General features: G+C 42.9%; 2 protein-coding genes and 1 long non-coding RNA gene across 9 annotated transcripts in view; 2 read left to right on the forward strand and 1 right to left on the reverse strand.

Moving 5' to 3' along the window:
- The window catches only part of abca2 (ATP-binding cassette, sub-family A (ABC1), member 2), a 103,788-nt gene that overhangs the window by 73,626 nt on the left and 5,192 nt on the right, over positions 1-24,970 (reverse strand). Inside the window, exons 2-5 of one of the 2 annotated variants that reach the window (XM_084946047.1) lie at positions 12,877-12,970; positions 2,910-3,021; positions 2,333-2,496; positions 1,447-1,553 (exon numbers count right to left, since the gene is read on the reverse strand). In XM_084946047.1, coding sequence (XP_084802173.1) covers positions 1,447-1,553; positions 2,333-2,496; positions 2,910-3,021; positions 12,877-12,970 — 477 coding nt within the window. Of the gene's footprint in view, positions 1-1,431; positions 1,554-2,332; positions 2,497-2,909; positions 3,022-12,876; positions 12,971-24,970 lie in introns of both variants that reach the window. The other variant, XM_084946046.1, reaches the window with a different exon arrangement.
- On the forward strand, positions 8,070-22,430 carry LOC146375547 (uncharacterized). The gene is made up of 2 exons (XR_014801805.1): positions 8,070-8,884; positions 12,889-22,430. It is a non-coding gene; the product is annotated as an uncharacterized LOC146375547 (long non-coding RNA).
- Positions 10,525-22,430, forward strand: LOC146375548 (uncharacterized). 6 transcript variants are annotated; one of them, XM_084946052.1, is made up of 3 exons: positions 10,525-13,714; positions 13,815-13,903; positions 22,189-22,430. In XM_084946052.1, exon 1 carries the CDS (start codon positions 10,540-10,542, stop codon positions 11,776-11,778), a length of 1,239 nt encoding a protein of 412 aa, XP_084802178.1. In that variant the 5' UTR covers positions 10,525-10,539; the 3' UTR covers positions 11,779-13,714; positions 13,815-13,903; positions 22,189-22,430. The 6 variants fall into 6 exon arrangements, with proteins under 6 accessions (XP_084802178.1, XP_084802180.1, XP_084802174.1 ...); XM_084946054.1 differs by having other exon boundaries at positions 10,525-13,056; XM_084946048.1 differs by having other exon boundaries at positions 10,525-13,903.

A 24,970-nucleotide genomic window follows, 5' to 3' on the forward strand; every position in this document is an offset into this window, starting at 1 on the left:
ACCGGAGGGTTTTTGAGTATGAAAGGCCCGTTAAACGTCAAGCCAAATTTAAGTATGGACTTTGACTAAGCAACTCAAAAACTTTTTGTTTTTTTAACCACTCAGCCGTGGAGTTGTTGGTGTGTTTCCAATCACTCTCGTGCTGCAGAGCCTTTGTGTGCTTGAACTTCAGGCCACAAACTGATGGCCAGAATTGTGTGACTTGATTTCGGCATTGCAAAACAAACTGGTATAGAAGGATAAGATAAAACTTAAAAAGCAAACGTTAATAATACAAAAATGTTGTTTTGGGATTTTTAAAATACATTTATTTATTTATTTATTTTTACTTTTGTGCAAAACAGTTTCTTTTTATGCTCCGTGGAACTCCTCTGGCATGTTTGGGAGGGACTGAGAGGAGGGGCTTCACAGCCAAGTCTTCACAGGTGTAATTTGCACAGACTTTGCAGATCGTGGACACTACCAGCTATCCATCTTTACTGAACAACTTTGTAATGGACGTTTGATCTCGGGATATTTCTTTGCTCTTTCCAGCTTCAATCCAGCACTTGAAGCTGGGTTGGCTTAAAGACATTTACTCTAAACTAGCTTATTAATTGCACACACATTTGCAGGAGTATTGTGTGAGCTAACTGGATTCCCTGCAGTGCATATCCTTCTGAAGAGTTAGAGACCAGTGTGTTACTGGAATCCAGTTCCCCTCTGCAGCCACATGCTAATGCCTGACTGAAGGAAGCATCCTTCATCCATCCATCCTCTGACTCCCTCTCAGGACACTAACAGAGTTCTTTAAAGTACTAAAGCTAACAATGCAACAATGAACTCATGAACACACCAGCACAACATACTGTCTGAATAGTAGTTGAAATAACTGAGAAGGTGTTTCAGGTGATATGGATGAGTTATCTGGTGGATACAGAAACTGCAGTTTCTCATCAAAGCAGAACACAATGATTACAACAAACATTAAGCAACAGCTGTTCATGAGTTTACTGCACCAATGCCATCCAACCCTTCACTTAATTCAGGATTATATTGTATGATTATTCAAAAGCATCACAAAAACATTTTGATGAATTTTGAGCATCACCTATCGTTTAGTTTACAACTTTATATTTGGATTTATCCTTTACATTTCTTTAAACTTCAAAAAGTCTTGAAGATTCATGTTTATCTTCCCAGACTTTTACCTACTGTAATTATTTTATAGCTGCCTTCTGGGCATTATGAAGGTTTTGTCCTTTGGACGTTGGCTGCTTTTTAAATTGATTTTGTAATGGGATGGGAAAAATTACCATAGCAACTCGGAAAAAACAAACCCAAAAGGGTCGCATGACATATTATAAAATAACAGCAATTTACCTGAGCTGAGATGAACTGAATAAACCAAACAGACCGAGTGAAGACTTTCTGTTAGTAATGGTAAATTACCTCTGCGAGGCTCACCGGAGTGTTGAGCAGAAGGTTGGCTATGGAGTCAGACAAGGAAAGGTTCTTGATCAGGAACTGTTGGAAAACTGATTCATTCTTCAACACGCTGGCCAGAGTGAAGCCTGCACCCAAAACACACGAAATCATGTCAACGCTTTCATGTCATTCAGTAAAACAAGAGTTTTGAAAGTAACATGTATATATGTATGATGTATGATCGAGACGTTCTACTACTGCACTCAGAGGAAACGAGTTTCTTCTTCTCGAGCGCCATCATTCTGCTCATGGCTCTCCTGCTACATAAGATTAGATTCCCAACTGTGCATATGTCGGTTTGAAATTTCACTGTGGAGCTAAACTGAGTTCATCTTCATTTTGAGGGTCATCGCTGGAAGAAGAAAACACACTGTGGCTTGTCCCAATGCAGGATCTTGCACCGACTCGCTAACACTTTGTCCTCTTTCTCAAAAGGAAATTCAAAACACAAGAACTGTTCCGAAATGGTGAAGCACAGACTTCCACAAAGCAACAGTCAAACTGGATTTAGTACAGCTGGAAGTCACTGTGACGCTGCTATTGATCAACTATGTTGCTGCCATCCCATGATCAATATCTCAGTCTTTCCTTTTATTTATATTTTTGGTCTCAGTGGAATTACCACCCCCACCCTGAATGACCATAGCCCCTCCACCCTTATTTATTTATGATATCATATAACTGCTTGTGTACAGCCCCACAATGTGTCTGTTTCAATGTTTCTACGCATACACCATGTATATAGTTTACTCACATATATGTATACATATATATTGCTTTTTCCTTGTTGTATATTGTTTTCTTTACTTTGCACCTTTGCACAATGACAATAACAGCTCTAAAGTCTAAAGTGTAAAAGTCACACCTTGGCTGTTGTTAAAGTTGTGGTCATGTGGTAATGGGGTGGAGCTGAGGCTCTCCAGGTGCTGCTGCAGGGTCTCCAGCTCTTGACCTAAACCAGGTCTATCAGATGTGAAGAGCTGATTCTGTTCAACCACTTCACTTATCCGCTCCAGCAGCTGGGTCACACTGAAACAGATTCAGACATGAAACATTCTCACACCTCAAAAGAAGAAGAACACAGTCTCTCTACAGGCAGGAGTTAACAGTGTTGTACATGTTGCCTCAGCAGAAAATATGCTACATTTATGATCTTTCAAATCTAAAATAACTATTAACATAAATAAAAATGTATAATGTTGTAACATTCTAGCAACATTGATCACAAAAGTGAGCGTTCAATTCAAGCCTCTTCAGCTGCAGCAAGGCCTAGTTTCAGTGCTGGGAAATGTGAGGGGCTTGGGGGGGTCAGAGGCCTTTGCACTGGAACCATCATATGTAGAAGAACTGACCTTAGAGTGTGCTCGAGAAGCAGTGAACGTATTTCTCACAAGTCAGCCAAAACACAAATGAACAAGTGACTGTGGAAGAGCCCTACTCACGTGGAGTTCTTATATTGCAGGAAACCAAATTCATCTCTCTGTCCATCTGGGCAGAGCGACTGCATGATGGGAATGATGCCAGCCGAGGTGAGCGGCGCAGCGCTGTAAAAGGCTGGACATGAGGGAGGGAAAAAATGGGACAGGTGCCACAGAAGGAGAAAAAGACACAGTCACAGACAGAGAGTGAGAGGGACGAGGGAAACAGAGGGAGTAAATATGAAGGGTTGGTAAAGAAAATCAGACACCAAACAGGACAATGAGCATGAAAAAGGAGAAGGAGAGATTGTGTTAGAGTCAGAAAGGAGGAAAGCTGTCAGGCAGCACAGCAGTTAATGGCCAAAGAGGCTCCCACATGTCAATGCTGAATATGAAGCCTTTCATCATGTTGTCATGGTCTGTGATATTTTCCCACTTCTGTTCATAAATGCTAGCTCGACCATCTCACAGATAAAAGAAAATTTGGTTCCTGCTAATTGCTCCAGGTTTCCATGGTTACTCTGCTCCTGAAGCTTGCCTGTGGGTGTGGATTCATCCTACCCACAGAAACACTTCCCACTGTCCTCCTGCTCACTCTCATATCTGTATTGTCCAGCTATGCCATTCTTACAGTTTCTCTTTCTTACCACATGTTTATAACCACTCTGCATGTCTTTTATCCTGTTCTCACCCCGACCGGTCGCGGTTGGCCGCCCCTCCCTGAGCCTGGTTCTGTCTGAGGTTTCTTCCTGTTAAAAGGGAGTTTTTCCTCTTTTTTCCTTCCCCAAAGTGCTAGCTCATAGGGGTGGGGATTCTTCTGGTTGTTGGGGTTTCTCTCTATTATTGGAAGGTCCTGGCACCTTGGAAGGAAATATAAAGCACCTTGAGGTGACTGTTGCAATTTGGTGCTATACAAATAAAAGTGAATTATATTGAATTGAACTTCTCTCTTTAACGGTTGCCTTCGGCTGTCGTAGTCTCTGGATTACATACTCTTACACCTGCTGCCCTCATAAAGAAAGGTGTCTATTGCCAGTTTGTAGCCTTCGTTGTTTTACCCTGGTGTCACTGCAGGTCTAAAGCTGAATGTTTCATTTGTATTGCATTTAAAAGTTTACGTTTAGGGAAATCCCCTGAAACACTACGCTTTATAGCTACAAAAAAGTCAAAAGAAAAAGAAAAATGTAAACTAACACACTTCACAGAATATCATGGTGGGTTGAAGACAAACCCACAGTGAAATATGGTTTCATTTGTAACAAACTGAGTCTGACCAAGAAGAAGCATCGTTCAATGTCTTGCTCCACCCCTTTATCCTTTTCCTTTTGTGTGCCCAAATACACTCTACAGCATTAAAATAAACTACCGGACTGATTATAGTAAAAACTATAATCATCATATTATGATTGTTTTAGCTAAAAATAAACCTGGGACTCTCCACCATTTGACCTTAGAACTGAAGAAGCTTCTCGGATGACAGGTGAAACATCTTCAAGCAACTTAAAGAAGTCCAGACGCTTTTCTTTGCAAGCTCCTTTGACTTGACTAAAAATAGTTTTTCCAGAATAGTTTTATTAACCTAACCCACTAAACATTGGACGTAAGATAGATAAACAAACACGATTTATTCTGTGTTACTCAAATTATTCACAACATGTGGGGTTTTTGTTTTGTTTGTTATTTTAAGTTTTCCAGTTTTTCCTTAACTGGTTTATTTATTTTAATTATTCAACTTATTTGTTTGTAATTAGGTTAAAACGACCATTTATTTAAAAAATGTGAAATATTAAAAACATTGAAATCCATCCAAAAAGGTTGATTCTGTTCATCTGGACGTCTTCAGTGGGAGAAATGTTTCATCATCATCCAGGTGACTTCTTCAGTCTCAGCTGACTGCAGGTTTCTCATAAACAGTACATTTGCTTACTGTTTCAGTACAGTGCCCTCTACCTGTGGAAACATGGGACTACAGAGCCTATACAGGTGGAAGCTTTATAAAAACTCCATCTAATTTAAGTCTAAGTTTGACATTGAAACGACGTCCACAGCCACCAGATTTGGACTATAAAAAGCCCGTCCACAGAGGTCCTACTGACATCAACACTAGAAGTGTAATAGATGTATAAAAAAAGACGTCACCTGGAGCTACAAAACAACCTCGTCAGTGGACTAAAATCGTATGTCCAAAATGACATAAAAGATGTCCCTTTGACGCAGTGGGAACATTTTAACTACACAAAAAGCTGACTTTTACAGATGTTCCCTTTTCAAATGAAAAATCGATGAAACAAAAGGTGAAGAAACTATGGAGTCCCCCTTAAACTCATGACTGCATTTAACTGCCAGTCCACAGGTTGTGTGGAGATCACAGGGTCAATACGAGATCCAGGCAACAGCAAAGATTGTCTTTACATGTCACAGGTCACCAAGTATATATAGACATCATTTATTCAGTGATGAGTCCACAGTGAATAATGCCATCATGCATTTCTATAATGGAAGTGTGAAAATATAAGTATGTAAAATGTGCCCTACAGTTCAGTTCATTCTTCAGCTCACTGACATCTGTCCTCTCTGATCAGGTCACAAGCTGGTAGATTTACTGAGGGAGTGTTAGGTGCACAGCATGGTGTAGGAAACAGAATTAGCATGTACTAAACAGCAGCTCATTAAGTTTTCATAGCCTGGTCAGAAACACTGAACATGGTGAAAAGATTCAACAGTAATTACAGAAATATTTGTTAGCGCTGTTGTGGATTAGATCACTTCTCGTAATTCCATTGGATAACAATACAGATGTGCTTCTCTGTGTCCGCCAACCAGCAGTGTGCATCACAGTGCTGGTTCTGAGAGGAACTAAGTAAGCCTGAGCGGAGCACACTCACAGGAGCCAGGTGAGCTTTTTTACCTGAGTGCACGCACTAAATTACAACCCAGATAATTCAGGAGCTCATGAGATAAAAAGTAAGATGAACTCCCTTCATTACCTTTTTTTGTTTTGCATCTTATAAAGTTGAAAACGTTCCAGCGAGCAGACGTAAAGTCCCGACTGAGAACGGTAACATCCACTATGCTAGGACTAAACCATCATGTTGGGGACTGAAGTCACTCTGCAATCCAAGTTTTAGACATCAGACTCATCTGCACTGTTTTACCGACTCTGTATGTGCTGAGCTCATTCATTTATGCACCTGGAGCAAATACATCATGCTCGTTATTCATGTTATTTTAAAAGGCACTGTTGGAATTATCCGTACCGGCTCCTGACTGGGCAACAATACTGTTTACCATCTAATGTGGTGAGTAGCCTGTAAATGTGTCCAATGTACAGATTCAGAGGGAATATGAAACTGGCTTTTTCAATCTACATCCTTTGGTTTTGTGTGTAGTGTGCCCAACTGCAACCACAACTATATACACCAATGTGTGTGTACACCTGCTCATTTGTTTCCTTTATGAGACATGATTATACATCACTACATTTAAGATGCATCAAACTTGGCTGCCTGTTCAGTCTTTTATTCTGTGGTGCAAATATCACTCTTTTCTCTGTGTTGCATTTAAAATGCTCCATTTATAGTTAAACCATGAATTCGTTTCTTGACTTTGTATCAAAAATCAACCTTAAGAGATAACAGAAGGGACAGTTTAAGATGATCACTCAAACAAATCTGACAGCGATTTAAATCAAAGTGAAAGAAATCTCCAACAGCCAAAGAATCAATCCGGGTCCCGGGAAGAGCTCGGCCTTCCAATATACAGAGTATATGTTATATAATCTGTTAGCATAAAACAAATGCACAATGACACTTACACACTGGTCCATCCAAAATGTTGAGAACATGCATCATGCAGAAGAAAGAAAGGAAGACAGAAAAAAGAAAGAAAGAAATGTAAAATAAAAGAATAAAAGACAAAGAAATCAAATAAACTGGGTTCTCTGACAGCTACAGGGAACAGTTACACATGAAAAACCAGCTAACAGCTGAGCAGACAGACTAGGAGATGAACTAAAAACACAAAAACAGGAAATGTTGCAGAAGTTGATCTCATACTTTTGGTGGATCGAGTGGGAGGACAGTATAAAGGGTCCATATAAGACTAAATTAGCTGCTGGTATGATGCTGCAGGTATTACTGTCGGGTGGTCTGCAGCTTCCTTTCCAACGTTTTTTATTTAGTAAAAGCCGTTTCATGTTGCATGTTTTACCTTTGAAGGCAGTGAGGTACAGCAGCTGCTGCCTCACCACGAAGCAGGAGCTGAATAATGATATCAAGTTTACTTAAGTTCCTCCTGGTAATAGTACTGACCAAAAATGAGGAGAATTAAGGCAGTGCACATAACTCCACCCCCTTTACGGTAAACTTAAGCCATAAATAGAAACACATTTATTCTAGTCAGTATTGGCCACTTCACTGGCATACTTTATTCTAAGGCTGCAATGATTCATCGAGTAATTAGAGTAACTCAATTATACAAAATCCTCAGTGCTGTGTTTCATGCACGACCGTGTTCAGTCATCATCATGTAAAAACAAGTTTCGCCCACATAAAAAAATATGTATAATATATATGTATATATATACACGGAGTGAATTGTAAAATCAGTCCTTTATGACCAGTTTCTAATTTGGAAACCAATAAGCAGTTCATTTTGAAATAGCTGGTTTTTTTCTCTTTAAATATTTATTTTATGTTCATTAATAAAACAAAAACATTTCTTATCCAATTACTCGATTAACCAATGAAATAACCGACAGGAAGCTTCAAAGATTTGCTTTGTCTGGTAGATACCTGCACTTTTTGTTCACACAGTTATTATGCTGGTCTAGTCATTTTTATGTATCTTTAGGTTAACATTTTTTGATTATTATAATTGATAATATATATAAAAATATTCTCTAAACATGCTGAAAGTAAAAATAATTTGAACTTGAATATGAAATGTTTGTGTAGCTTTGACAGACTAGATTAACCTAATCATGGAGACACTAAGAATACCTGTGCTGCAATCACTGCTGTAAACAGCAGGATGCAGTACGAGAGCTGAAATGTTGTTGATTCTGAGGATAGATACAGTAGACATTTAATCCTGCTTATTAGCAACTTCAGTCAAATGTATTGCTTCCACCCCCATGTCTACTGGTAATACAATTTTCCCACTGCTGTCTTTAGGTTCTGTGGACAAGAGATATTTTATTTTGTATTCTTATGGTGACAATTTATAATCAGAACTATCATTGATCAATCATTCATCATTGTCGAATCTGTTGATAGAATAATCTCTGAATTATATCTATGGTAATCTGATCACTTTAATTAGTCTATTGTTGTTCTCTATCGTTCTTTCTATCTGCTTAAGCTGTTGCAAATGGTATCCATATCATTGTATTCACACCTCTCGAAGCTGTGGGTCCAGTAGGGCCTTCTACATTCACTTACACACATATTCAGGCCCACACCAACATGCACATAGAGAGTCATGGAAAACACGCACGTTCACACCCGCACGTATTAAGAACAGGGAGGTCGTCTCAGGACAGTCTCTCGGTTGGACACACAGTCTCACAAAATTGCACAACATATCACACACTTGTTTGTCTCTAAAGTAGCCTCGGATGTCTATATAAGGAGAACTTTTTGAACTGTTATCATTTCCAGTAAGATCTAACTGTGATGTCATCAGGGTAATATAAGGATGGGGAGCGGTCTGCTCGAGGAAGATTGTAAGATTGTTGTTGCAAGTTTCTTCCCACACTCTGCGCAAGTGTGTAAAATAAAGATCACTATTTTTGGCCACCTACCTGGATTCAGTCTGCTTACTTCTCTTACCCAAATCGAACAAGTTTCAACAATTCTTGGTGCCGAAACCCGGGACAGTTTTCAACAATTCTTGGTGCCGAAAACCCGGTTGGGGAAGAGAGGAGCGTGCGGCTTGGAGGTGCCAAAGGGACAGAAGGCCAGCAGCTTATCTGAGTGACACGCCAGGCGAAATAGAAGGTGAGTGCCACCTGTTGATTTTTATCCAAAGGCGCTAAATTGGAAGTTAAAACTAAATTTAATAATATTCACTCAGTATAGGCTTCTGGTGTCTGTCCATAGTGATCTTGGGGTAATTAGTGCTAAAAGCAGGGAATATTGGACTGACTAAATTTATTGCTGTTTATTTTGGGGGCGAATTTTGAGTTAAGAGGTTATGTGTCTAAGTCAATACGGTGTGTGTTTAAAGTGATGTGGGTTGACTGGGGAGGCCAGCCAGCCAACCAGTAGTTTAGGGTATTCGGTCTGATTGATCAGCAGAACGCGGTTCGGGCGTCGAAATAACCACGGGCTAAGACCCCGCAGTGATGCTTATAATACACTTGAATAAATTGTCTTAGGACTGGGGCGTGGCCCCTAAGAGCGCAGTTGCTCAGCGTGTAGCGGCGACCCCTGATCGTGGACGCACGGTCAGGTTAAAAGCTCGGGTGGTACCCGGGGGATTTCGAGCCCCCCTTAAAAACTAAAGTGATCAAGGGGATCACTTTCCTTACTGTGCTGTTTTGATTGACAGGGTGCGACCCGGCTGCGACTATTTAACGTCGGGGACTTGTGAACTTTAAGTAAAGCCAAAAGCGTGAACTGTGATATTTCACGCGGCTGGTGGAGGTCCTTGTTGCCTGGCGGGAAGCAGTTATAAATTAAGTAGGGCTTAGGAATCTGACCGCTCTCGGCGGGGGCGTCCTCGAAGCGGGTTTAATTGATTAGCAAGGCGCGGCCCTGGGCTGAAAGATGCTTTTAAATTAGTCGAAAAACTTAGGAATATCAGTAGAGAAATAAAGAAGATAAGCTGGTGTTTTCATACGTTTATATGGGCCCGTGTGTGTGTGTAAATAAAGTGTAAATTAGTGGTATAAACTGTCTGTTGAATTTCTCCTGTGTGGTTGCAGAGTGAAAAAAGGAAAACTCTTTCTTTTCTCTCTCTGAGAGGAGGCGAGGGGGCTCTGTGGGGAGCTGTGTGTGTGTGTGTGTGTGTGTGTGTGTGTGTGTGTGTGTGTGTGTGTGTGTGTGTAGCTGCTGGCTTTGTTCCATCTCCCTACTTCTCCATTTCTCTGCTTCTCAGTTTCCTTTTTGGGTAGGTGAAGGTGTGTTTCAGAAGTGTGGTTAAAGGATTTTCAGTATATTAAATAAACTAAACCTTGTAGTCTTGTGTTTGTGATTTCCTAATGTGAGTTGGGTCATATTTCCTCCTCGGCCTGGAGAAGGCAGAGGTGTGTGCTTTATTTTTGATGTTGTGTATATAAAGTCTTTTAAAGATCGGTTGAGTCTCTCGCTATAAGGAGGGAAACGGCGTGCATAGTAGATTGATTGGATTATTCTCATGTGTGAAAACTTTGTAGTTGCTAGGGAAGTGAATGTGAGAGTGAATTTTTGCTGGCCTTGGGTGCTTAAATTGTTGCAGTAGACGTTTGTGAAGTTTTGTCTTGAAAGGAGGATTAGAGAGTGTGTGTATGTGTGTCTGTGGGCGGTCTCTCCCCGGCTAGAGCCTAGCGGATGTTAAGCTTGACCAGCTTGTGGGATTCTGACTGCCGAAAGGGGAACTACAGTGAGGCAACCCCAAAGGGAGGAGCCTAAGAGTGGCCATTTTGGTAAGGTAAGTGAGGTCGAAAAGCAAAATGGCTGAAGAGGAAAAGGCGACCCCTGATGGGGGAAAGAGATACAAGCCACTGAAGGAGCAAATACAGCAATTGAAGAAAGCAATTAAAATTACTGCTGAGGGGACTTCAAAGGAGATTGCCCGCCAGTGTCAAGATCTGGAAAGAGAAGTGAAGGAATTATGTGAAAATCAACAGAAGACATTGGAGGACAGAATCCCTCTTCATTCCATCTTCCAAGTTGAAGGTGAGAAATGTGAGAAGAGGATCAAAGAGCTTGAAGAGGAACACTTGGGACGTTTTAAGGGGAGAAAAGTGAAGGTAGAAAAGAAACTGATGATGGAGAAACAGAGTAAGTACTGCAAGTATGTGATTGTCTGCCGAGGTGTCTCCCCCTCGATGAAAGACAAGGTCAAGGACCCCACGCCAGGGCTGGCAGAGGAAGCCGAGGCTGAGGGAACATTATATCCCAGCTTGAAGGAATTCCCCAGTGCACCACCCCCTCCTTACATCTGTCCAGTGCTGACCCTGGAGGGTGGCACTCTTTGGGTACAGGAAGGGGAACCCCGGGCGTGGTTCCGATGTGCGGTGTTAGCAGGTCTGCCAGAACGAGTGAGAGCAGATCTACAGAAGAATCCAGACTTTGCGGTGGCGGATTCAGCAAAATGGGAGAGGCATATCATACATCGACTTGAGCTGGAAAGAGATGAGGTGAACAAGAAAAAACAGGAGCTGGAGGAGGCGCAAGGGCAGTTAGTAAAATTGAAATTGGCTGAGGCGAGAGAAAAACTAAACGAAAAGAAAAAGGAAAACAAAGATGGAGCTAAGGAGATGCTGGTGGCGCAGCCACAGGGCAATCCGGGGCCTGATTGGCCAGATTTGGATCCGGTTCTGTACCCTGATGACCGATGGCCCGCCAATGGACCAAGGCAAGGAAGACCCGCGGGGAATTGGGGGGCTACTAGGTCGTTGAGGGGGCGTGGTGGATCTCAAAGAGGAGGCGGACCAAGGGGCTGTGGTCTGGGGGGACCTATGCTGGACCCGAATGTATGCAGAAGGTGTGGAGGACGAGGACATTGGGCTCGTGATTGTCCTACACCACGACAGCTAGAACTTGGTTATCCATCTCCACCCCAGGCACAGGGAGCTCTTCGAGGCAGAGTGGTCCAGACAAGGGGACATCAAGCTCCAAACCCAGGCATGGCGCCGGTGGCTCAGTATCCCCTGGCCTACTGGGGCGGAGAGGAGGAGCTGTACTGACGGGACCCACAGAGACAAGACGACATGGGAATGGCAGATCCGATGTTGTCAATGAGTGTGGAAGGGACTGAAATGACCTTCCTTGTGGACACTGGAGCTACTTACTCAACGCTGAGACAAAGACCAAGCAGTGTCACACTTTCCGAACACACGGTTAGTGTGGTGGGTTTCTCTGGGGTTCCAATGACTCTGCCAATAACCAATCCAGCCCGGACGGTGCTGGGAAATCAGACATTGAAGCACAGCTATGTGGTGTCTCCTCAGGTGCCAGTGAATTTGATGGACAGGGACCTGCTCATTAAATTGGGAGCCACTGTCATGTGCTCAGCTGATGGATTAACAGTTACACTTCCAGGAGGAAAAGAGTTTCTGTGTCTGGGGACACTTTCAAAGAACCAGTACTTGCTGAAAGACTGTGAACAAACGACAGCTGACATTTACTGGGGTCGGTTGGTGGATGAAGGCATTCTGAGACTGTATCAGCTGTGGAAACCTTGGATTATGGCCTTGGAATTATATCTATGGTAATCTGATCACTTTAATTAGTCTATTGTTGTTCTCTATCATTCTTTCTATCTGCTTAAGCTGTTGCAAATGGTATCCATATCATTGTATTCACACCTCTCGAAGCTGTGGGTCCAGTAGGGCCTTCTACATTCACTTACACACATATTCAGGCCTACACCAACATGCACATAGAGAGTCATGGAAAACACGCACGTTCACACCCGCACGTATTAAGAACAGGGAGGTCGTCTCAGGACAGTCTCTCGGTTGGACACACAGTCTCACAAAATTGCACAACATATCACACACTTGTTTGTCTCTAAAGTAGCCTCGGATGTCTATATAAGGAGAACTTTTTGAACTGTTATCATTTCCAGTAAGATCTAACTGTGATGTCATCAGGGTAATATAAGGATGGGGAGCGGTCTGCTCGAGGAAGATTGTAAGATTGTTGTTGCAAGTTTCTTCCCACACTCTGCGCAAGTGTGTAAAATAAAGATCACTATTTTTGGCCACCTACCTGGATTCAGTCTGCTTACTTCTCTTACCCAAATCGAACAAGTTTCAACAGTTCTCAAACACTCTGCTTACCTTCCTTGACAGGAATTGCTGGCTTCTTCTGCCTCAGACCCAGGAGGATGAAGAAAAGGACGAGCGGGATGAAAATCTCAAAAGCCAGCACCCACTGAATCGGAACAAGAAAGATAATTTACAGGATTATTTTTTCACTCCATTTCAATGAAATCTGGGCTAAACCTAGCCCAGTTTCAGGTCAGTGATCTTGAGTCATGGGTCTTTACCATTACACTCTCCTTGTCAGTTCCCATCACACAGTTCATACATCATGTTTCACAATGTTTCACAAAAAATGATATCTTAAAGTAAGAGTTTGCTTACTTTAAGATATCAATCTTTTACATCGGTGAGGGAGTGAGAAAGATGTCCAGCCTGCACAGCTCCTCTTCATTGCAATGCCAAACCCTTTTTATGTGGCCGTTACTCTAAAGCAGGCTGTGCAGTGCAGTTTAGTTTGCTCTGTGGCCGCGTTACAGATTAAAGACACCATCAGAGACAGGCTGATAGGCCACGTTTGCTGTACAGTCCATTGCAAGATATGTGCCTCACAATCAGAGGAGGAGATGAGATGAAAAGATGCTGACAAAACTACCATAGTTTAAAACAAAGGTTCACAGTAGATTGCGTGCTTATCACCTCACATTTCTTTACAAATGTGAGATGATCAGGGTGCATTCTGACCACCAGAATAATTCTCAGAAATTACTCCAGAAATTTTCAAGGCAATTTCATCAAGCTCTTTGGCATCTAGGGCAACTTCTTGTCATCTTCTCTTTCAACACTCCTGAATTTCACCTGGACATGGACCTCTTGCAGCTGCAGTGCATTTCATTTAATGAAATCTAAAACAAAGGTGTGTGCTAACAAAGCCAAATGAAGGCCTCAATTCTTTCCAGGAATCATGAATCATCTTGAATCTGACAGCCTCCTCTTTCGTAACACTGTCCACACAGAACTACTGGAACCATGATGTCTTTGTGCTTCTGTCTTGGATGCCCACAGATACACACCCAGCTGCTGCGTGTGCGTTCTGTTTGTGAAGGTTAGTGCAGACAAAGAGGCCCTTTAGACAGACACAAGAGTCCACTGACACACAGGTTACAATAAACAAAAATGTCTCTTCTCACATATCAAGTTCTGTTATAGATGATCCATTTAATCTGACAGCACTCTCATACATCTCAACTTTGGTACACTTGAAAATAAAAATGCTAGAAATAAGGAGATTTTAATGTGATTTTAAAACTGTATTACTTTTCATTTCTTGGAGAACAAAACAACAGGTTTTTTTCTCAGAGTGTCTGAGTCTACACACACACACAAACACAGGCAACCCCGTTCAGCTATCTTAGTGAGGACCTTCATTGATATAATGCTTTCCCTTGCCCTTTAACCTAACCCTAACCATTAAAAATGAATGCCTACCCCTTACCCTAAACCTAACCATAACCTAATGGTAAACCACACTGAAACCACATTTTGAGCCTCAAAAATGCCTTTAAATGCCTTCAAATTTGTGAGGACCGGGTTGTGTGTCCTCACAAGTGACTGTTGGTTCTAACAAGTATAGTACAGGGTGGGCCATTTATATGGATACACCATAATAACATGGGAATGGTTGGTGATATTAAAGTCCTGTTTGTGGCACATTAGTATATGTGAGGGGGCAAACTCCTCAAGATGGGTGGTGACCATGGTGGCCATTTAGAAGTCGGCCATCTTGGATACAACTTTTGTTTTTTCAATAGGAAGAGGGCCATGTGACACATCAAACTTATTGGTAATGTCACAAGAACAACAATGGAGCGGATCGAAATTGTGCTGATATCTGGTGAACGCAGTAACTGGTTCAGTGTTGGATTTGTCAAAATGTGGACGCAAGGAAACTGTCACTAATGAAGAAACATCAGTGGCTGTCCTAGCTTCATTCAGCAAGAGCCCACAGCGTAGCACTCGCCGCATGTCACTGGAGAGTGGCATTAGTCGAACATCCCTTCGGCAGATATTAGCTACTCACAAATGGCACCCTCACAAACTCCAGCTACAGCAGCATCTCAACGAGGATGACCCAGATCGGCGCACAGAATTTGCAGAATGGGCAAAACAAAAATTGGAACAGGACCCTCAGTTCACGCAGAAGATTTTAACTTTTATGTGAATGGTGAAGTTTACAAACAAAACCACCGCTATTGGTCTGACACTAACCCACATTGGATGGATCCCTCCAAGACTGTTGGAACAACAAAAGTGATGGTTTGGTGTGGTATATGGGATACAACCATAGTGGGTCCATTCTTCATCAATGGAAACCTCAAGGCCACTGGATATTTGAAATTGCTACATGATGATGTGTTTCCCTCTTTATGCACTGAAGCTGGCACGTTCCCTGAGTCTTTCCAGCAAGATGGTGCACCACCACATTATGGGTGCCAGGTCCGAGCATTCCTAGATGAACAGTTTCCTGGAAAGTGGATTGGTCGACGTGGGCCAGTTGAATGGCCCCCAAGGTCTCCCGATCTGACCCCCTTAGACTTTTATCTTTGGGGTCATCTGAAGGCAATTGTCTATGGTGTGAAGATACGAGATGTGCAGCACCTGAAACTACGGATACTGGATGCCTGTGCTGGCATTTCTCCTGCGGTGTTGCTATCAGTGTGTGAAGAGTGGGAGAAGAGGGTTGCATTGACAATCCAACACAATGGGCAGCACATTGAACACATTTTATAAGTGGTCAGAAACTTGTAAATAACTCATGAAAGAATAAAGTTACGTTGAAACCAAGCACACCATTGTTTTTCTTGTGACATTACCAATAAGTTTGATGTGTCACATGGCCCTCTTCCTATTGAAAGTTGTATCCAAGATGGCCGACTTCTAAATGGCCACCGTGGTCACCACCCATCTTGAGGAGTTTTCCCCCTCACATATACTAATGTGCCACAAACAGGACTTTAATATCACCAACCATTCCCATGTTATTACGGTGTATCCATATAAATGGCTCACCCTGTACTATCAGAATCAATGCGGTGCTTTTACGGCACTTTTGGCTGCACAGGAAACAGAGCAGTGTTCGATTCATCCTACAAAAAAAGATGCTGTCATAAAGGTTGCACTTTTATTCCTGTTTGAGCAAGAGGCAGGATAAACCAAAGCATTTAACCCCACACTCTACAGGCCCCTCTTCTATGGAACCATCTCCTAGTTTGGATTCAGGAGACAGACACTATCTCTGCTTTCTGATTAGAGTTAAAACTTTACCTTTTGCTAAAGCATATAGTTAGGGCTGGATCGGGTGATCCTAAATTCTCTCTTAGTTATTTAGCGCAAGACGTTGCTGGGCACATCCCATGATGCACTACTTCTTTTTTACCAACTATGTTTCCAACCAGTGGTGGCAGATGGCTGCCCCTCCCTGAGCCTGGTTCTACCCGGGGTTTCGTCCTGTTAAAAGGAAGTTTGCCTTTCCGACTGTTGCCACATGCTTGTTCAAAAGGGAAGTGTAAAAGGATTGATTCTAAAATAAGACTCATCTGCTCACGTCTGCCCACCTGTGAATATCACCATGTTGTCTCATCCCACAGCAAATTAAAACAGGAAACACATGAATTTAAAAATAATCAAATGTACTTTTAACATCTCAATAGGACCGCCACACTAAGAATGAAATAAATAAAAATATCAGGTAATACAAATTAAAGTGCTAGTAGTATTCAAACAAAAAAAATAATAGGAAACTAAAATGGGTTCTGTCCATAAGTTCAAATAAAGCTTTAAATGGAATCAAAAAGATTTTATTTTCCAGTCCAAAGAAACAATTTTCCGAAGCTTACAGATGATTCAGTTCATGAATTCACGATTGCAGTGGACATGCCCTGGAGTGAGGCGTGCTCTTATCTTTGAGGTGATGTTCCCAGCTGCTGATAACATGCTAAAGATGCTCTCTGTCATGACTTCAGCACTTTGAGAGGTGCATGCGCCTATACAGGACAGTCTCATCTACATGTTACTACAAAAACTAATTATACTAATGTCTGTATATTATAGTTTCTCAGGTGGAGCACTGTTCAGTGCCAATTAAACTATTTAATTGAATATTGATATAGTCCAACCCACAGATTAACAACGTTAGGTGTAAAAGGTTTACTGTAATATTACCTGTAGTGTACTGCAGTTACAAAAAAACATTTTTGGTATAAGTATATGATGCGTCAATGAATTTATATAGTCAACATCATCAATTAAACAGCACTTTTCTACTCTCCCAGAGCACTCAAAGCACTTTAGACAACATGCCTCATTCACAAAGGCACTTTTTTCTATACTTAAGTGCTTTCTATCTAACATTCAAACACATTCATACTCTGATGGATGCATCAGTGAGCAACTTGGGGTTAGTATCTTGCCCTAGAGCAGCGGTCCCCAACCTTTTTTGCGCCACGGACCGGTTTATGCCCGACAATATTTTCACGGACCGGCCTTTAAAGTGTCGCGGATAAATACAACAAAATAAAACTAGTACCGGTACCGAAAAAAAGAAGATTTATTCATAACACACGTGAAAAGACCCAGGAAAACCGAGTTAATGATAAAAACGATAACAAAATAATGCTGAAAACCCTGAAAACCATACATTTCACACCCGAGCCTCAACTCTCGCGGCCCAGGTTTCATAAAAGGTAGGCACTCATCAACAAATACACGTAGATTATGTAATTTGATAGACTACTCATGCAGTAAAAACCTTGAAACTACAATATTTTCTTTAGATGCAGAAAAAGCATTTGACAGAGTTAACTGGAAATTTCTATTTGCAACTTTACACAAATTTGGTTTTGGATCCTCTTTCATTAACTGGTTAAAAATATTATATAATTCCCCAACAGCTTGTGTCAGAACAAATGACCAGACATCCTCCAGCTTCTGTCTCCTGAGGGGCACCAGGCAGGGATGCCCACTCTCCCCTTCACTGTTTGCAATTTTTATCGAACCACTAGCAGCAGCAATTAGACAGAATTCAGTAATTAAGGGCATAAAATGCAAGAACGTGGAACATAAAATCAGCCTTTATGCGGATGATGTGTTACTCTTTCTCCAAAACTCACAAACCAATATCTCTGGGGTGATTGAATTGATAAACTCTTTTGCAAGAATATCAGATTACTGGTCAAAATCTACAGTCCTTCCGATTAATTGCTCCTTTCATAATTCTTCTTCTACACCACTGCATTCGGGAAATATAAAATATTTAGGTATTAATGTTTCTCCCAAGCTTGCAGACCTAACTAAATTAAACCATATCCCACTTTTAAAGAAAGTAGAAGGTGATCTGGCTCGATGGAAATGTTTACCCATATCACTTATGGGAAGGGTTGCCGCTATAAAAATGATGGTCTTACCAAAAATAAATTATTTATTCTCAATGATCCCAACTAAACCGCCACAAGATTGGTTCAGATCTCTAGATTCATATATGTCCAAATTCCTTTGGAAAAATAAGCCCCCACGTATAAGCTTAAAAACACTACAAAAGACCAAGGATAAAGGAGGATTAGAACTACCTAACTTTCAGCACTACTTCTTAGCCGACAGGCTTCAGTTTATCTCAGGATGGCTAAAACATACCCTCTTAGATGAACCTTGGCTAGATGTAGAACAAGCACTTTGCAATAATCTAGAGATTTCAGATCTACCATTTATCAGCTCAAACATCCAACGACATGAATGCTTTAAAAGCGTCAGCATCAGCTCTTCTCTGACAGCATGGTGGGAGTTTCTAAAATTGAGTTCATTAATCCCATGCAAACGTACACCTATCTGGAACAACCCTGACATATTACAAAACAATAATATGATAAACTTTTCAGCTTGGAGTGGTAAAGGAATCCAATATTTAGAACATATATTAGAAGGAACAGAATTTATTCCATTTGACAGACTAGTTACACAATATGGGATCAACAAGAAAAGATTTTTAGAATATCAACAAATTAAATCCATAGTATAAAAGAAATTTAAACCGGGTCAAGTTGAACTACAAACACCACCAAGTGTGGTTCAATTTCTTACTCTTAAAACCCCCAAATTACTTTCCAAAATATACAGAATGCTTTCTAAAACGGATGAATCAATATCACTTCCTATTGCAAAATGGGAAGCGGATTTATCAGTTAACTTAGACCAAAACTTCTGGTCTCAGATTTGCTTAAAAACCTTTCATCTAATCAGAAATCCCAGTCTTCAATTAATTCAATGCAAAATACTACATAGAGTGCACTATACAGGTCCTCGGATGTTCAAGATGGGCTTTACGTCTACCAACAACTGCTCACACTGTCAAACCAATTCACCGGACAATTATATCCACGCTCTTTGGTTCTGTCCACCAGTTCAGAAGTTTTGGCGCGAGATATGTGAAGACTTATCAAAGTGTCTGAAATGTAACATTCCAACTTCCCCTTTAGTGTGTTTGCTGGGCAGCTTAGATAATGTCACTACAGATAAGAATATAGCCCATATGGTTTTCACTGCCCTATGCATAGCCAAGAAAACAGTCCTCATGAACTGGAAAAATAAAAATAATCTTAATTCTAACCAATATAGAAATTATCTATTAGATTACATTAGTCCTGATACAGCCTCTGCCACCACATCAGATCAATTGCTCTGGGCTCCTTTGATCAGCTCCATCACCTAGTGGGGGTGGGGGGTCATAGTTTGGTCCCGCCTTCACTGTTGTGATTGGTGTGGGGGTAGGGACAGGCTTAGGGCGTCGGGGGGTTCCCCGGAGGCATCTTCCTTGGAGGGGTCAACCCGGGGTAGCAGTCATGGACTATTAAGGGCTCTGTTGGCTCTTAGGTGACGGTTTCCTCGTGGCTGCGTGCAGCGGGGCTAGGGGAGGGTCTGTGCTGACGGACGTGGGTTACTGACCTGGTAGCCTGGCTGCCCCTGGGTGGGTCCGAGATGGGCGTGAGGTTCTGGGGGCGCTCCGTCTCTGGGCTGGGGCCCTGGATGGGCATCGGGGGCTTGGGTCCTGGTTGGTGTGTTGCCGGGGTTATGGGCGGGTGGGTGTATGGGGGCCCAGCCCTGGCGCAGGGTGCCGCCGGTGCATCGAGCCACCTGGGGGGCTCTTCAACTGGTGGGGGAGGTTGTTACATCTTGCAGGAGCTCTCCTCTCTTCAGGAACTCTCTCTGCAGGAGGGGGAGATACAGGAGAGGTGGAGGAAGATCTCAGCCTGGGCGTCGATTGTCTTATGTAGTCTGGAAGATGAGTGGATGACGGGGTGGGTGCAGTTTTCTCTGAGGTGGGGTCGGGTGGGCTGTCCCGGGCTCTGTGGGGCCGGGCGGTGCTGCTGTACTGGGCCCCGGTCCGGATGGGCCTGGGCCCCCTTTCCCTGGTGGGTTGCAGAGTATGGGGGTGCCTACTGGGGTCAGCGGGGGAGCTGGCCCCAGGGAGGGGTCACTTGCCCCTCCCTTCCTTCCCTCCCCATCTCCAGCTGCCTCCCTCTTCCCGCTCCACCACAATCACCCACACATGCAGGGCCTTGGGGTAAAGGTGTGTCACCAGGGTGCAGGGGAGGCACCCCCCCCCCCCCGTCCCCGTCCCCTTCTGGCTGTCTGTGCCTCAATTTTATCTCACAACTTAGACATTCACATTACTCACACTCTCATAACACATACATATAGGATCTTGGGGGTGGGCACGCCACACGGACTCCAAAAGACCATCAGGGTGTACACCTCACCCCTGGTGTCGTTGCCCACCTCTCAATTTTAAATACACGTAGACATTGAGGGCTATCAGGAGGGGCTATGCGCTTACCTGCTGCTCTCTGGCAGGTAGCTCCATGCCCTCCTGGGTTTTAAATATCGTGGCTCAAGAGTTGTGTGTTCGTCTTGTAATCGGAAGGTTGCCGGTTCGAGCCCCGGCTCGGACAGTCTCGGTCGTTGTGTCCTTGGGCAAGACACTTCACCTACCGCCTACTGGTGTTGGCCAGAGGGGCCGATGGCGCGATATGGCAGCCTCGCTTCTGTCAGTCTGCCCCAGGGCAGCTGTGGCTACAACTGTAGCTGCCTCCACCAGTGTGTGAATGTGAGAGTGAATGAATAGTGGTATTGTAAAAGCGCTTTGAGGGGTCCTGAAAAGCGCTATATAAATGCAATCCATTATAAATGCACCTTAGAACACACATGCATCAACACTACATATGAGCGGGCGGAGGGAGGTTTGGAGTCTTCTCTGCGGCCTGCTGGAGCGGGGGGGCTTGGAGGAGAAGTTGGCCGTCCGATTGGGGTCTGGAGTGTGGGGCCTCCCTGCTGCTGCCGAGTCGGGGCGGTCTGCTTCTCTCCACCCCAGGGTAACACCACCTGGGTCTGGTGCAGTTTCCCCCTCCAGGGGCAAGGGTACTAGACCCGGTTCGTAGAGTACGCTTGGGGAGTGTGATTGTGTGTACAGTGTCTCTCTATGTCTGTCTCCACGTTGGTTGAGTGTGGAGTAATTGCATATGAGAGCATGTCTGTATCTGTGTGTGCCTGTTTGTCTGTGTCTATATGTCAGGTTGGGTATCAGACGCCACCTCTCTGGGGACATCTCGGCCCTCCAAGGTTTGGAGGCCTATCTCCCCCCACCACTTCCCCTGCCAGTGGCGGACTCCCTCAGAAATTGGGGCGTTGGTGGTTCTTTGTGTCCGGGGATGGGCGTCCAGGTACACACCGGCTCACTCCTTGGTGGCTGCTTATCGGGGCCTGGAGCCTGGGGCTCGCTCGGGCCACTTCGGGGGTGGGGTGCCCTCGGCCTCTCGGCCTGGGGCTCGGTCACTCAGGCACAGCTGGCTGCCGACGGAGCTCACGGGCACGTCACTGCAACCCCCCCTGGCTTCTGCTCCGCGGCTGCTGAGCGACCCCTCATCTGGGACTCTCCTCAGCTCTTTCTGGGATAGTGGCGCGGCTGCCCCTCTGTTGGTCTTCCTTGGTCTCTTGTGTTCTGAGGGCCTCTGGATGTCTGGAGTTTTGATCTCCTCCATACCTGCTTCATGCCCTGGAGGACGGGGCTGTGGCCCCCCCACACCCTCTAGCAGATCATTACATGAAGGAATCTTTTAAAAACAAGCGCGTCCATGCTCACAGGTGTACACACGGGTGCTCACACACACAAACTACACCCTTTTTGGCTCCTACCTCAAAGCAAACTGCGCTGTCGATCTTACGTGCTGCACAATAATGTTTAATATTTAGTATTTACTGTTATATTCACATAGATCATCGTGATGTTGTTTATTATGTTGCTCTTTTTTTTTCTAATGCTTGTTTTCTTTTCTTTCTCAACAGGTGATCCAGGTGATTGATAGATGTATTTTTTGTCTGTTTATTTTGTTGGTTTTTGTTTTTTGCCCTTTATCTCCATCCCTCTTCCCTGCTGTTTTTCTTTCCCTCTTTCTTTCTCCCTTTTCTTTTCCCCAGTCAAATCTGTCCCGTATTTAACAAGTGAAAATAAAATTAAAAAAAACAATAAAAGATGAATCAAATAGACCATTACGGCAAGGCTGGGATGGTCCATTTGGTAAAGTAAATCCGTTGGGCATCTTTCTTCGCCTTTAAACAATAATTCTGATGGCAAAAGAGCCAAACGGGACAGGCAAATAAATAAATAAATAAATAAATAAAAAGGAAAGAAAGGCTCTTGGCTCTTCTAAAGGGAGAGTACCCAGCCACTGGTACAGATACATGGATGGCACCTGTGTCAAAATAAAAACTCAAAAAGTGGAATTCTTCACTGCTCACATCAACTCAGTGGATAGAAACATAAAGTTCACCAGGAAGACATAAAGATAACAGTTTCCTGTTTATGGACTGTGCTGTAAACATTGAGGAGAATGGAAACTTCAACACTGAAGTTTACCGGAAGCCCAGACACACAAACCAGTACCTCCTCTTTCACTCCCACCACCCTCTGGAAAACAAACTGGGAGTAATTTAGGACCATGCAAAGGAATAACACTGTCATCCCTTATGTAACAGGTTTATCAGAGAAGCTCATACATGACATCCTGGTCACCCAGCCACACCCTCAGACAAACACTGGTTCATCCCAAGAACAAATCTCCCAAACATAACCTAATATAGACAGTGTATGCTGTGCAGTACAACAAGTAGTACTCAGACCTCAGAGAAACCAAACAGCCACTGCATGAACTCATGGCACAACATAGAAGAGCCCCGTGACAGGACAAGACTCAGCTGTTCATCTGCATCTAAACTAGGGCTGCCACAAACGATTATTTTGATAGTCGACTAGTCACCGATTATTTTTGTGATTAGTCGACTAATCAGATCATCATCCATTGGACGTAAAACGTACAGCTTATTGCACCAGCAGCATCTGCTCTTATATATCTATCATTAGCTTACAGCTTTAAGTGTTTCAGGTATGTGCTAACTAAAAATAAAGACAAGATGATAGTTTATTAAATTGTAATGAAATTTGCAGATTGTTTCGGTGAAGTTTAATAAACTCCTTGCTATCTAAAATATAACAGGACACCGGAGTAAATTCTTGAGCATCTCACACTTCTGATAATCAGCTGTAGCTTGACGTTTATTCAGCTGTGTGAAAACTATAACTTTAATCTCAGCCAAACTACTTATTCCTGCGTCTTTTGGGATCTTACAAAGCTTCAAACGACGCGACGACTATTAAATTAGTCGTCGACGATTTTGATAGTCGACGTAATCGTGAGTAGTCGACTAATCGTGGCAGCCCTAATCTAAACCAACAACAACTGTCTGCTACCAACAATGCAGTTTTGAGATCACTACCCACACGCTTTAATATCCACTCACATCTACATCATCAGGTGATCACATGATAGAGTGAGGGAAGGTCTCACAATGGTTGCACCCGAAACCTCTGCCCATAATAACCCACACCCTTTTTTCACACCTTGGCTCATGTGATGAGGTACATGATCAATAGGTAAAACTCCCACTAGGGTTTAAAAGCCTGGGACTCTGCACCGTTTGGTTTTAGAACTGAAGATGTTTCTCGGAGGAGAGCTGAAATGTCTTCAAGAACCTTAAAGAAGTCCAGTTGCTTTCATGTCCAAGGTCCTTAGACTACGATGATGTGGATGACTGAGAACCTGCATAGACATGTTCTTCTGATCAGCAGATGACCTGCTCTACCTCCTTTTATATGAGACAGTTGTGTTTTTTTTAATGACTAAGTAACTAACATCAAATGGTTCCCACTATGAAACGTAACCTGTAACTTGTCTTCAACAACATTAAAAATCTAGTTAACCATGTTCCAGCGAATGTCAGTGCCACCTCTGTTGAAGACTGAGAGGTTTCTGTAATATTTAATTGGAAATCGATTATATATTCTATCATATCTACCTTCCAATCTGCAAATTACCCCTAAAACATAATTAGCAGGCAGCTTATAGAGCTAGTGGAACACAGAAACGTACTGATTCATTTCAGTCTGACTATTAAAAACAGTTCACAAGAAGCTTAGGATTATGAATAGGATTTTAATCAATACTTAAGTAACATGACTTGACTTCAGTGTTTGACACAGCTGATCATGCAGTTTTCCTCAACAGGCTATGAGACAGGGCTGGCATACTTGGAAAGGCAGTCAGGTGGTTCAGTGCTGACAGTTTTATTTCATCAATTGCTATGTTGTTTATTTTATATACCTATTTCTGGCCTCATCCATGCACTCCACAAACATAACATAACTGCCACTTATACTTCTTCCATACTGTAGAAACCCCCCAAAATGTTGGTTCCATGCATTTTTTCCTTGCTTGACTTTGAATTTCTGATATTTGAACAGTTAAAACTGAAGTCTTTACCTTCAGCCTAAAATCAACTCTCACTGACCCCTAATAAATCCTCCAGTTCTTGGTTTAAGTCACCTGACTGAAACATCTTAACATTTCTGTGGAAAAGCAAACCATCACAAAAGGCAAAAGATGATGATGGTCCAGAACTACCAAATTGTTCTCATCACTTCTTCACCAACAGATTGCAGTACGTTTCATAACGGATCATATCAAGCTCCTGAAACTCAGCGTCCATTCACAACAGGCACTCTGTGGACAAA

Source organism: Perissodus microlepis, chromosome 12 (genome assembly GCF_051167445.1).
Source record: "Perissodus microlepis isolate ML-2025 ecotype Zambia chromosome 12, ASM5116744v1, whole genome shotgun sequence".
Classification (NCBI taxonomy): Eukaryota; Metazoa; Chordata; class Actinopteri; order Cichliformes; family Cichlidae; genus Perissodus; species Perissodus microlepis.

What these genes read in the sequence shown, in the direction of transcription:
- LOC146375548 (XM_084946048.1), top strand. Translation starts at nt 10,540, where the DNA reads ATGGCTGAAGAGGAAAAGGCGACCCCTGATGGGGGAAAGAGATACAAG.